This window comes from Penicillium verhagenii (assembly GCF_028828195.1).
Source record: "Penicillium verhagenii strain IBT 33310 chromosome Unknown utg000004l_segment0_segment0, whole genome shotgun sequence".
In the NCBI taxonomy this organism is placed as follows: Eukaryota; Fungi; Ascomycota; class Eurotiomycetes; order Eurotiales; family Aspergillaceae; genus Penicillium; species Penicillium verhagenii.
The window spans coordinates 1156137-1169449 of record NW_026643168.1 but is presented as its reverse complement, the minus strand read 5'-3'; the positions used below and the strand labels follow the sequence as shown (position 1 = coordinate 1169449).

The following is a 13313-nucleotide window of genomic DNA, read 5'->3' as shown; positions in this document are numbered from 1 at the left end:
TATTGCGGGGCCCATTGAATGTCTGGACAAGAAACATGTGAAGCTCCGCCGACTACCAGGACATTCTACGCGCATCCAGGTCGCTGAACAAGAAGCTCATTGAATTTTATCCTTGAATATAAAAAGAATGGGAATCCCCCGAGCAAGATGGATTTCCCGAATCACCCATACTCAAGGATCTTTCACAAGACTTTCAAAAATGGCATCCCCGGCACCCGAAATCGCCATCGCCGGCCACCTCAACACTGTCCTGAAAAATGGACAAATCGATATCCCAGCAACACAAAAGAAAGCACAAGAGCTGGCCGAGAGCGGAATTTCTGCAATTATCCTGCTAGGGTTCACCGGCCGGTACCTTGGACACACTTCGCGGAAGATACTGCTGTGCACAGTACATGACTTGCTTTTTTTTCTTGGCTACGAATATGTGAAATTGATTATCGGATGCGGCGGGGCTGATGTGCAGGAAACTCTGGAGTATATCTCCGAGGCGAAAGATTACTTCGCCGGTTATGCACTTGTTTTGGCACCGGTCAACCTGGATCGCGAGGCGCACGCCTCTGAAATCGAGGAATTCTTTACACGGGTAAGATCTTCCAATGTTCCGAACATTCACGAGGGTTCCTTACTATGTTTTGAAGTGATTAATTCTAATAACAAACTCAAATCCAGGTCGCGTGGAAATCAGTACTTCCAGTCCTCAGATTCGGTCCCATGGACCGGATGGGGGAACTCACAATCCTGCCATACTCGATTCCCTCTCTCATCCCGTAAATGTGGCAGGGGATATCTTTTCATTTTGATTTGGGTTTGATTTGGGTTTGATTTGGGTTTGATTTGATTTTGATTTGGTTTTGTTTTGGTTTTGTTTTTGTTTTGTTTTGCAATTGGCGTTGAATAAGGCACGCACAATTGATAAGATACACAAACTACCTATTCAAATGTTCTTCTCTAAGATAAATCACGGTATTGACTGTCACTAAGTCAAGCCTCTATGTTGAGAAGTATAAATAATCTGTAGGTCTCTATTCTGCTAAGCCGGAGAATCTTAATATACATAAAACAAATGGTCCCTTAACGTGGCTGATTTTCTCTGAACTAGAGCAATTAACTGTTTCTTTTGAATTTAGCCTCCCACAAATCTTGATAATCTCGGATGACTGGAAGATAGTCTTTTTCATACGCCACTGTCACCATGTGTAGCCCTAACCTGATAGTCAACTGGTTGTTTCAGCCTTTTGTTTGCTATCGGACCCACCTATGGGTACTTAAGGTTGTCCCTTTCTTGTAGGTTCTCTCCTTCTCTCTCTTTCAATGTTCTTCCCTTCAGTCTTCATCAAGAAAAACCTGCGTGACATCTCAGGACATAACACAACATCAACAACAAATACACCACCGAAGCCAACACTTCAAATCGAGAAATGACAATAAAGAAGACTGATGAAGGTGTACCGTGGATCCATCAACAAGAATCCGCCAAGACGTCACCACCCTTAAACCAGTACTGTTTACATACCAGCGTGACGGAGGCGTGGGCAGTAAAAGAATATGAGATTCGGGGGCTGGTATCAGCTCGCCTACAGACTTGGAAGCAGCTTCAAATGGCACACATCGGCCATCAACGATTTGTTTACTGAGGTAAGTTCTTACTATGTGCCCGATGTTCACGAGGGTTCCTCTTGTTTTGAAATGATTAATTCTAATAACAAGCTCAAATCAAGGTCGCGTGGAAATCCGAATATGGCCACCCACAAACTATGTGCACCAAGTCAAACCACGGGCTCAATTTCGAGGATCCACGAATCTTATACAGGGGTCACGTTGAGAGTATGGCGACATTTTGGGACCCACGAAGGGGAAGAATTCCAGATGTCAAATCCGATTCGCGGTGACGGCTACTGGAACGACTGTGTAGCACGGCGGAACAACGAACTGTCCTGGACCTGCCCGGACGGGGGGTCCTTCATGAACCCCGAACCCTCTTCCGGTATCAAATCTTCTCCCAACGGCAGTCATATATCAATGCGCTACTGATCCAGTCAGGTGGTCGGCGAGTTGTACGAGCATGCAGTTGATGTGTGGGGATGAACATCATGCAACCCTTCCAACACTGTGTCCGGAGGCCAGGATACTGGCAAGGGGCGTGTGGGAACTGCAAATGGCCGGATTGAGGGTCTACCTGTTCTGTACGAGACTCCGAAACTCGAAACAACACTATTCCCTGGCCAATGGCCCCCCTGCCATCACCACCAGTGCCCCCTCTGGTCCACAGGAACAGTGCTAAGAATCCCTTGGTCATTGGGGATGATGCGGCAGAGTCAGGCTCGGCACCAAGCAGCGACGATGGGTATATCCCACCCCCCATCCGTACAACCCAGGCGCCCCTCCTGATTACTGATCGGGCGATTATCGAGGTGGAGAGTGGAGATGAGATTGAGGAACTGCCTGCCGTCCCTCGACCAAGACCCCGGCCTACTATTTCGAGGGCAGAAATCAAGAAGGTTGTTTAGGTCGAATTAAAAACCCCACAAAACTTTGAATACTTCGCCAGACAGTAGGAAAATCATTATTCTGCTACTCAAGTGTAGTCGATGCACATTCAATGTTCCACAACCCACATGTGCAGTGTCATCTCCAGACGTTTTCAGAGCCCCAAAAATACATGTAATACAACAGCGGAATTGCTGCAATCTAGCCTAACGCCTCCGAAGCCAAAGCCGAGGGAAGCACTAAAGCGGGGAAAGGGGCGCGCTCCTATTTGATTAGCGAAAAATGATTTGGGCTCGATCGCATGCTTATTTCCATCCAATCAATCAATCTTCTGATCCTGGATTGGTTCCGCTTGATCTCATTCGCCCTGACTGCATACTAGTCCATACACTTTGAGCAAGAACTGACAGATTCATACTTAGATTGTGCCAGATAATGTTTATAATTTTGAAAACCCAAAATTCCTGCCAACTTGAGCGCTAGAATTTCACTTTGAAAACAGTCCCACTTTCAAGAGCTTTGTATGGGCTCCGTGGGCCGGCCGTGGAGAAGTCTAGCTATGCCTTCATTTTGCCAATTACACACAAGGGGCTCTTTTAGTAGACTGTAGGCCCCAGTAACTTCGTTTTCTACCAAACAAAGAATTGCCTTTTTAAAAAAAAAAAAAAAAAAAAAAGAAGAAGAAGAATGGCCCCGGTGGCAACCTTGGCAGTCAGTACCTGGACATCGTGAGTCGTGACCATATCGCTCAATGGATTGGGTAAACGCCATGAGGTAATTTCCGAACGAGTTCAATCCCATTCTATGGCGCAATCGGGACTAAGTTTCTAGGCCTACCGGGAGCTTTGGATCCATAAATCTTTCTTGCAGTCGCTTAAGTGCCGTTGGTCAAACACGGATTCCTGCAAGTCAGAATATTCCTCCGTACTTGTGTTATCGACACAAGGCTGCGAGACTACCCACTAGGTAGCAGCAGGGGCCAGTAAAAACCACTCTCGACTTAATCCCTACTAGAAATAGAAAGAGGGGTAAAGATTAGCCCCCATCAGCATTTGAAGCAAACACCTAGAGCCAGATACGCGCCGTGGCGATAGGACCAGATCTCACTTTCCAGACTCCAAAGCCTGTGGCGGTCACCTTTCCGGACACGAAGATTACAAAGGTAACCAAACAGTGTATTGTGAGCAATTGCTGCAAGGGGAGTCCTTTTTGGCACGATCAACTGGCAGTAATTAAAGCCCGATGGCGCAAAATGATTCACAGTTTCAGGAGAAGACGGAGCGTCGGCGGGAACAGAATAAACTTGCGCAGCGGAGGTTTCGCCGTCAGTAACAGGCACTTCATTAAACAAAGGGCTCCCAGCTGACTCCTCTTTTCGTCTTGCCACAGAGAGATATAGTCAAAGAAAAGCCACAGGCCCACAGGACTTCCTTGATTTCAGCCTGAGCTCGGAGCTTCAGGGCCCAGAATTATCACGGACAGGCGACAACCACCATCAACACAACACAAATCTGCAATCACCGAGTGCCACAGTGGCGCCTGCATTTGATTTCTACGAGCGGACCTGCCCTCCCGGGATTGGAACAGGATCCGAAGCCAGCACGGGTGACCTACCAGATTACATCAACATCACCAGTCCGGACGACTGCTTCCTATCTGACCATGAAACTCTCTGTGCCCCGAATCTGCTACAGCAGATCCTGGCCCCAACCACCACAGACCCCCCCACCCAGCATGCGTTTACACCCTTCATTCACCACGAAATTCCCATGATGAGCCCCCAGAAAAGCAACAACGGGAACAGTAGCAGCAGCAGCAGTGAAACTGGAGTAGCTGTGGGTTACCAGGGCATCGATCTAGTGAGCCCAGACCTAAACCTGGATGGTGTTCCCCCGCGGGTGCTGAGTCCACTGCACCAGGCCGTCCGACGAGGCCACCAAAGAATCGTGCAGATTCTCCTAGCGCACCAGGCCAACTGCAACGAACAGGACGGGAAGGGCCGAACCCCGTTAGTGCACGCCGTCTTAGGTGGACACAAAGAGGTTGCAAATCTGCTGCTGTCGCACGGGGCGCAGATCGGCATCGTAGATGATCAACATCGATCAGCGCTCCACTGGGCCGTGCTAAATCGTCGAGATCGGCTATTGAAACGCCTATTGCGGTACTGCGCAGGGGAAAGTACGATTATCAATGGGCTGACGAGAGAGGGGAAGAGCCCTCTATTCTTGGCGACTGAGACAGGGTTTGAGGCGGCTGTAGAGATGCTTCTGGATGCGGGAGCAGATGTACATTGTAAAGGGCCCGGACAAGGGATGATATAGAATATAGAAATGGAATGCCCGGTTAGATTGAGACATTGATATATTTTGAATCAATACTTTAAAGTTCATAGGCTTTAAAAATACCCCTAATCCCGCACCTGAGTAAGCTTAAATCCTCCCGGGCACAGCGTCTGGAACACCTGGCCCGGGTCATATCGCGCCGCGACCGCTCGCATCAATTTCAAATTCTCTTTTCCATACGATTCCAACACCTTCTGGCTCTTATCAGCATAATTCATGTACACCCACTCGAGGTTTCCATAGTCCGGATCCACATCCGTCGCAAACGCCTTCAACGCCTCTACCCAGGCTCGAAGTCTTGGATAGACGAAGGCTTCTTGCTCGGGGGTACGCACCATCGCGACGGCAACAAATAGGAGTCCGTTCACTGGCTGTGCTGAGACGTTCATGATGTTGTCTCCGCCGGTACACAGGGCGGACAATTGCCCGTACCGCGTAGGGAGCGGTTGGAGAAGACACTGGGTAATGAAGTCGCCGTCGGGAATGAAGGCTTTCAGCTCATCGACTAGGGATTGGTGAAGCGATGCAGCTTTTGCGACGACCCGAGTGTCATTTTTGAAGGTGGAGGTGAAAAAGTTGTTGCTGCAGAGGATAACGAAAAAGTATTAGCATACGCCCTCCTTGGGGGCTCGTTCATGACGGTCTGCTACGACGAGGAAAGGGGATAGCAATGGAGCGCACTGGTAGTTGGGAGGCGCAATGTCATATTCGGACACTACATTCTCGACTGTTGTTATCTTGGTCGTGTCGAGGATGGGGTCTAAGGCTAGAAAGTCTTGATAGGCCGGGGCTTTGACAATCCCCGCGAGCTGCACATACGCGGTAACAACGACGATGTCATGAAATGCGGGCTGCCATGCCAGATATCGTTATTTCAAGGTTGGTAAACCCACAGGGCGAATCTTGTACAACTTACTAGGACATTCGGTCAGATATTTCACCCACAGGGCTCCAATGGAACTTACCAGTATACGATAGAAAGTACAAGAGATGGCTATCGGGATACTGGTCTACACAGTCCGTGAAGTTGACGAGCGCTTGCGCGGTCTCCTCTGTTCGTTCCTTCGGGAAGAAGTTCAACCCTGCCCAGACCGATTCGCAGACCAGCGCGCGCATTGTAAAATTTGTAACGATCCCAAAGTTATTGGAACCGCCCTTGAGCGCACGAAAAAGGTCCGGGTGCTCTTCGGCCGACGCCGTCACAACTGAACAGCCTTCGTCTTTGTTTGCGTTCCCCCCGGCGACCACTACCTCGAAGCTCACCACGTCATCACAAGCAAACCCCCGCTGCGCCGCAAAGAACGTCTTGCCTCCGCCAAGCAGCAGGCCGGCGACGCCAACGTTGCCATCGCGACCGCCGGCGACAACGCGCCCGTGCTCTCGCAGTGCCGCGTAGACCTGTTTCCAGCGGGTCCCCGGCCCGATCTCGACGGTCTCCGTGGTGGGGTCATAGCGGGTCCAATCGAGCAGCCCCAAGTCGATGGTCACCCCGTTCCCGTCGATATCATTGGCCCCAGGATACTGCGTGTGGCCCCCACTGCGGATGGCAAATTTCCGGCCCGCGGTGATCAGAGCGTGGAGCGCTGTTGATACTTCCGAAGCCGATCGGGGGCGCAGGATAGCCGCTGGGCTCAATCGGGCGCTCTTCGACCAAGAGGCAGCTTGCAGGGTGTGGTATTCTGGTTGGGAAGGGAGCAGGAGCTGCTCCTTCAGACCGGCCTGGATTAATGTTTGCATAGGGGAGGCCATGGTCTCCCAATATCAGTGGACGCAAAAGTACGTAATTTAATAATTTAACAGCTCTCGACAAGGCAATTAATTCATGGTACGAAGCCAACCTTGTTTGAAACTGTCTCTTCTCCGCTCTTTTCTTTGGCTTCTCAGGCCAACTGCTTACTAGTGCAGGGTAAGCATGCATAAGAAGTTCTTTCTTCGGGTAAAGCACCCTTACGCGTTCCTGCTCTCCGGGGCTACGAATTAGCCCGCTCTCCGTCGGGCTCGGGTGCATTCAGGAGCAGAGTAGGTGTTCGGTGGAATTATTCGCCCGCTTCTAGGGTTATCGGTAGGCTACAATCTGGATCAATTAATCTCTTTGATTGGGAGATCGAATTATTAATCATTACGACATCCACATGCGTTTTCCATCCATTCGCACGCACGACTCTATATATACATCTAATCAGTAATGTTCTTTCGGCCTTCTTGTGCTATCAGTTCTCAATTTGTCTCGCAGACCCGTACACATGTCCGCCAACTCCAATCGGGAGGACTTCCCCATTAGCCCCAATCTCGGCAAGGGGCTTCGTCTTTTCTTCTACTCGCAATTATTCGTCACCCCTAAGCTCCCAACCCAGTCCTTCACCAAGCAAACCGTGATCGTTACCGGTGCCAACTCTGGGCTGGGCCTCGAATCCGCACAGCACTTCTACCGCCTCAACTCCGCCAGATTGATCCTCGCCGTACGCAATATCGCCAAGGGTCAAGAGGCTAAAGAGTATATTTTGCGGAACAACCCGCAACGGTCCGAGCCGGACGCCATTGAGATATGGCCCCTCGATCTCTCGAGCACTAAGTCAACTTTAGCGTTCGCTGATCGCGTGAAGATAGACCTTCCACGGTTAGATGTTTTGATAAACAACGCAGGAATAAATTCGCCTGAGTGGAAGGTCCACGAGGGGTATGAACAAGCCGTCCAGGTTAATGTTCTAAACACCTTTTTACTAGCACTATCCCTCTTACCTAAGCTGGAGGCGACGAGTGCTGTATTAGCGGAGAAGGAGCCATACCCACATCTAGTGATTGTGAGCTCTGAGGCGCACCGATTGACTAAATTCCCGGAGATTAATTCCCCTGAGCTATATACGAAGCTTAATGATAAGACTGACTTTAGTCAGCAACCAAGGTCAGCACTTGAGTTTCTTCATTCGCTTATGTATGATTACTAATATCTACCTTCTTACTATAACTAGATACCAAGCTACTAAGCTTATAGAAGTTCTCTTCACGCGCGAACTTGTCGCTCGCCTCGGTTCTACTAGTGTGATTATCAATCTCGTTAACCCTGGTCTATGCACCTCCAACCTAGAGCGCAACAGCGGCAAAGCTCCCGCAGTGCTTCGCCTTATACGGCGCATCTTAGATCGCACTACCGAGGTTGGCAGCCGCACCCTTGTTCTTGCGGCGTCAGCTCCCGCCAGCTCGCATGGCGAGTTCCAGAGCGATGGGTCGAACCAGGATGTGGAAGCGTGGATCTATACAGAGGTCGGACAGCGTGCACAGAAGAAGGTGTTTGAGCAGACGCTGCAGATTCTGGAGGCGAGGAAATCTGGAATTGCACATGAGGCAGGACTCCGCGATGTTTGAAGGACATGAAATGACAGAGCGTGGTTGATGTAGGACCAAGCATGGGCTTAGTGTAATGCGCGCGAGAGGGAGAGAGAGATAGACAGAGATTCTTTACATGGTGTGTTGGAGTTTTAGCCTGGCTTGTTCCAAGTATAAACCACCTGCCAGCGCATCAGTAAGATGATTGCTTTTGATTTGAATACTCTATATTTGACGGTAGAAAATTGATTTCTCGATATTTTAGTCAAATGGGCACTGCAGGCCGCACTGCAGCCAAAATCGAGATTGGCTTCCACACACACACGCACACACACACACTTACACACAAGCTGTACTGAGATATGATAGGTCTATGAATATACAAAAACCCCTGCCCTAAAGCCTCACCGGCTGTACAACCTCCCATTGCCATCTATATCTGTCCGCCATGCTACGTCGCTGCCCACTGCTGCATTCGCAAAAAGCAAGTACTCTGGATCATACTTAGCTTTAATCGCTGCGAGGCGTGGATAATTAGAGCCAAAATAATCCACTTTCCAGTGCGCATTGTTCCACGTCGCCTCATTCATATAGGATCCACTTTCTGGGGTGAGCAGTCGGAACCTGTCGACCCAGTCGTTGACCTGCATCTGATGGTTGCGAATGGTATCCCACGATGCTTCCGGAGAAAGTTCTAGCCCGAAGTTCAACTCGAATAGTGCGTAGCGCCAGGCGGGCAGGACGGAGTTGAATCCGGGTGCGTTACCCACGTTTTGATGGGTCACATTGGCGCTGTTGATGACAAAGACAGCGGCTGAATTGATGTTGCTGATGTCTTGAAAAGTCTGAATCAGGGCAGGGAGATGGCTTTGCACCGTTTTGCGGGGAATAAGGCGATTACTGAGCGTTTCGTTGGTGGCATTGATGGACGCCGTGGTGAAGTACTGGTAATGGTCATAAAATGTTGGCGAGAGGTGGGTCTCGATACTTGCGAGAGAGATTTTGAGTTGCTTAAGCTGGGCCAGAAACGGCTCTATCGCGCTAATGATGTTCTGTTCGGACGTAGCGCCGGGGAAGGTGACGAAATCGACAGAAAAGAACGAGCTGGTGAAGGTGGCAGAGGTGTGCACAGCGGGCAAAGTCCGGTCGATTACGAGCAGGTGACGGATCCAGGCCGCGATGGCGCTCCAGTAGGCATTCGCATTGTTGTTGGTGAATGTTAGTGACAAGCCCCCGACAGGCCCATCCTGGTGAGCTTTGATCGTTAGAGAAAGTACTAGGGCATAATTACCCGGTCCACCACCACTGAGCGCCCAGTAAAGATCAGCATGGGGACCCGCGGGGGAAGCTACAAGATGATGGCCATCCGTCGTGACGACTTCATACTCCAGCACCTCGTCCGCACCGAGCCCGTAAGCCGAGGTCAGAGGGCCGTGGCCGCCGCCAGGCAGCCACCCTCCGGCTACCCCCACGGTGGGACAGCCACCGCCTACGACGCGCATACCCTCTGCTTGTGCTGCAGAGTAGGCCTCCCATACTTCGACTCCAGCCCCGACCTTGATCGCCGGCCCGGTGTAAGATACACCAGTGTAATTGGTGAGTACCGAAATCCCCTTTAATTTATGCATCCACAAAGCCAAAGAACCCTCTCCAGCGGAGCGACCGAGGTAGTCATGCCCCGTATTTTTGATCGTCAGTCGCAGGTTTTTCTCTTTCGCGAACGACATTCCTGCAATTGCCGTGGCGGCATCGGTCACCTCGATAGCATAGGACGCCATGTTGCCCAAGCGGCAACTACCATTAGAGGCTGAGAACGGATTGCAGGAGTCATTTTGCCAATAAGGCGACATGACATTAACTGGGTCCCCGAGGCTAGAAAGTCCCATATCATTAGCATATTCATTGTGGCAGGGGCAGGTCAAAGGATAGATCCTCTTACAAGGGAGTGACATAATCCCAATCATTCGAGAGGGCATTACAGACAATTTCAGCCTGGCTAGTGGTTGGACCAAAGCACGTGTGGGCGAGTGGGACTCCCTTGATCAAGCGTCCCTGAATGGTCTCATTCAGTTTATTCCATTCACCCTCGGTTGGCCAGTCAGGATCACCTGGAAGAAAGCGATATGCGGGTCGTCCACTGTTTGTAGAGTTACTTGCGCAGGAAAATGCGGAAAAGATCGGTGCTGCAAAGACCAGCGCGTGCATGATGCTAAGCATGATACCGCGCATTATGACCCGCTTCAATAAATGGAGGCTCAACAGAAATTTTTCTTTCGCAGCCTTTCTAGAGAGTAAGAGCCCCGTAGCAAACGGGTTCCAGGTATCTTGTATTCTGTTTTATTGCTTTTGCTCAAATCTTTTGGCCCCAAGCAAACTCATCTTCCATTTCCCTACAGGCACTGTTCACTGAATCCTAGTGGGTCGCTATGTAAAGCCTCACGGTAAGCATGCATGGTTAGATTGCCTGCAGACCAATAGGCTCACGACGCGTTTTCCTGATCACAGGGTTATCAACGTGATTATGATTAATATAGACACAATGTGAGAGTAACCTACACTCCTCCTCGTATTGCGGGAATCCACTTCTCACTTCCAACCCGGTTCTGCTCAAATAACATTATCAGAACTATTCGCAGCAGCAAGGGTATTGATCACTAAATTCAAGTGGGTCAGAATCTGAAATTTGGGTGTTTCAGATTAGAAAGTATCGAATAAACGTAACATACATGAGCTCGAAATGAAAGAAGATTCATTAAACTTCCTTTTAATGCATGTTAACATCTAGCTGTTTAGGGCTAGCAGATCCAAGGGTCATATATTATCTATATCGAGAAATTGTTTGTGGCCAATCTGAGCACTGCCGGTCCTTAGAGGGGTTCATGCGACATGATTCAGCTTCTCTAAATAATGTATTTCACGAGCGAATCGGACGTCCGGACACCTCAGAATACATAGTACACATGGTTTTTAGAAAGTTTTATAATTCAACAACCACGCATATGAACTATTTCAAATTTCGTATCTTATGTGTCCATTAGAACTGGATTTTAGATTAACAGTTTGGTGAAATCTAACATATGCTTTTATGGCGTTACCATAGACAGCCTAAAGAATGAACTATTATAAGGACAGCTCAAGAGAAGCTATGGTTGTTAAATTATCAAGTTGTAATCCAGTGCATTTACTATGTGTTCTGAGGTGTCCGGGCCGATGGCTCGCTTAGGGGTAAAATAAGTTAGGTAGACAATGCTTATGCTGCGTAGTCATCTGATCCGAGAGGATCACCATTATCGAGCCACTTCGCGCAAGCGAACATAGCACTGCTGTGGCTCGTTGGTGGTAATCAAGGAGGCTTGGTATCCTGATAGCTCTGCCGGGCACGCGAGTAACTCAAAGTTCCACACCGCCAAGGTCAGCAAAATCCGCATCTCCAGATAAACCAGTCGCTTGCCATAACATCCGCGCGTGCCCAGCCCGAACGCCAGCTGCGGCCCGGCCGTGGGATCGAACGATTCCCCTCCTTTTTTGTCCGGACCCTCAGCCATCCAGCGATCGGGTTGAAAGAGGGCAATGTCGGTGGGATCCCACGATCGGAATTGGCTCCTCTTTTCCGTGGCTTGATTGGTGAAGCTTCGTCGGGCCGGGTCGATGGCGAAGCCTGCGCTCATCATACTGGGTCCGGTCACCAGGCAGGTCACCACTGTGCCTTTGGGGATGGCGTACCCGAGGATTTCAGTGTCCACCCGCGCTTCACGATCGACTACGGGTGCCGTACCGGCACAACGGAGGATCTCCTCTATGGTCGCGTCAAGGTACGGGATATGCGTGTTGGTAATCTCTTGAATGTTGGGATGACGTCTAGCGGCACGGGCGGGTGCAAATGCTGACTCCAGCGCATTCCGAAGCTTAGACTGAGCCTGGGGCTGGTCAGCGAGGAATTTGAGGCCCCAGCATAGAGTCGTGCTGGTGGTTTCATGCCCAGCGAATACGAAGCCAAAAATCTGTTCATCCATAATGAGCGGGTGAAATATAGCCGGAATACATGGCGAAACCTACCTCGTCGATCATGACTCGCGAGAAGTAATCGGGCTGTCGTCCATCCTTTTCGGCTAGACTTTTCTCCCGCATAATCATCTGGTCCACGGCTGACTGGATAACTGACGTTTCGCCTTGTTGTAGTCGCTCGACTCCCTTGGACAATTCTTGCCAGATATACTCCTCCTTGACTTGGATGGCTTTTCGGATCTTTGGTCGCCGTACCACGTAAGCCCATGTCAAGCTCGGGATTGGATTGCCTTGCACTTCCCCCACAGTCTCCGTCAGGTCAAGTGTGGCTTGCAATGCCTCATCTACCAGGCCTGTTGGGAAAATGAACGGCTCATCCCGAGTCGCTTGTGTGGCAGCTTCCACACCTATTGCCTGGATCGCTTCAAAAGTGGGTTTCGTCGCGTTATGATTGAATTTCTCTCCGAAAGCGAAGGCCATTACCGCATCGAGCGCCATCAGATTAATATCACCTGCAGCATGCCATGGCCGTCCCTGTGCAATCCTGCTCTTCGCCCGCCACAGGTCAATTAAGTTGCCCACATTATGATGGATAACGGGCCCTGCCACCGTATAGAGGAAAGACGGGGTCATCAGGTCTTGTATGAGTCGACGCTGTGATTTCCACGCGGCGTTGGTCTTCAGATGGATGTGATGATCGGGCGCCAGACCCGATACTAGATCCCCGAGTGTGTGCGATCGATCGAAGGCCTTGTTCCGCCGGACCAAAATATCATGCGCTTCGGAGAAGTCTCCCAATATCAACAGTGGCTTGCCCATTGGCCGAATAAAGACCTGTATCAGCGGCGAATTTATTTTTTGCATGCTTTCCAAAACATAGGTGATGAAGGTGCCTCCTTTGGTGGATGCTATATGCGCCCGGATCGCGGGGATATCGCCCAGCAATTTCCTGGCGGAGGCTTCATTGTAAGGAATTCCGGGGATGGGCTTGGGGAGGATAGTACGGTAAATCCTCCAGAGGAATACGAAACCAACCCCAAATATGATGACAAATGTGGATGATATGTTGTGATCCATTTAGGTCGTAGGGTTGGGGGTGCCTTCAACAATTTTTAGTAACCAATTGGTTACTGTCTCTCTTTACCTCCTTAC

The 13313-nt window shown here is 50.1% G+C and overlaps 7 protein-coding genes across 7 annotated transcripts; 4 read left to right on the top strand and 3 right to left on the bottom strand.

Annotated features, from left to right (window-relative positions):
- Positions 1-199: 199 nt before the first annotated feature.
- On the top strand, positions 200-774 carry N7466_003368 (uncharacterized protein; the record flags this gene model as incomplete). Its single annotated transcript, XM_057162765.1, has 2 exons — positions 200-586; positions 673-774. The coding sequence occupies 2 exons, from the start codon at positions 200-202 to the stop codon at positions 772-774; spliced, it is 489 nt and encodes a 162-aa protein (XP_057023880.1).
- Positions 775-2228: 1454 nt separating this feature from the next.
- N7466_003367 (uncharacterized protein) lies at positions 2229-2510 on the top strand (the record flags this gene model as incomplete). The annotated part of the gene is made up of 1 exon (XM_057162764.1): positions 2229-2510. The coding sequence occupies one exon, from the start codon at positions 2229-2231 to the stop codon at positions 2508-2510; it is 282 nt and encodes a 93-aa protein (XP_057023879.1).
- A 1222-nt stretch (positions 2511-3732) lies between these two features.
- On the top strand, positions 3733-4811 carry N7466_003366 (uncharacterized protein; the record flags this gene model as incomplete). Its single annotated transcript, XM_057162763.1, has 2 exons — positions 3733-3814; positions 3880-4811. 2 exons carry the CDS (start codon positions 3733-3735, stop codon positions 4809-4811), a joined length of 1014 nt encoding a protein of 337 aa, XP_057023878.1.
- An 86-nt stretch (positions 4812-4897) lies between these two features.
- Positions 4898-6581, bottom strand: N7466_003365 (FAD-binding oxidoreductase; the record flags this gene model as incomplete). Its single annotated transcript, XM_057162762.1, has 3 exons — positions 4898-5414; positions 5514-5683; positions 5778-6581. 3 exons carry the CDS (start codon positions 6579-6581, stop codon positions 4898-4900), a joined length of 1491 nt encoding a protein of 496 aa, XP_057023877.1.
- Positions 6582-7075: 494 nt separating this feature from the next.
- Positions 7076-8195, top strand: N7466_003364 (NAD(P)-binding protein; the record flags this gene model as incomplete). The annotated part of the gene is made up of 2 exons (XM_057162761.1): positions 7076-7734; positions 7802-8195. 2 exons carry the CDS (start codon positions 7076-7078, stop codon positions 8193-8195), a joined length of 1053 nt encoding a protein of 350 aa, XP_057023876.1.
- Positions 8196-8560: 365 nt separating this feature from the next.
- N7466_003363 (FAD-binding domain-containing protein) lies at positions 8561-10385 on the bottom strand (the record flags this gene model as incomplete). Its single annotated transcript, XM_057162760.1, has 2 exons — positions 8561-10028; positions 10096-10385. The coding sequence occupies 2 exons, from the start codon at positions 10383-10385 to the stop codon at positions 8561-8563; spliced, it is 1758 nt and encodes a 585-aa protein (XP_057023875.1).
- A 1058-nt stretch (positions 10386-11443) lies between these two features.
- Positions 11444-13238, bottom strand: N7466_003362 (cytochrome P450 monooxygenase; the record flags this gene model as incomplete). Its single annotated transcript, XM_057162759.1, has 2 exons — positions 11444-12157; positions 12213-13238. The coding sequence occupies 2 exons, from the start codon at positions 13236-13238 to the stop codon at positions 11444-11446; spliced, it is 1740 nt and encodes a 579-aa protein (XP_057023874.1).
- Between the last annotated feature and the right edge of the window lie 75 nt (positions 13239-13313).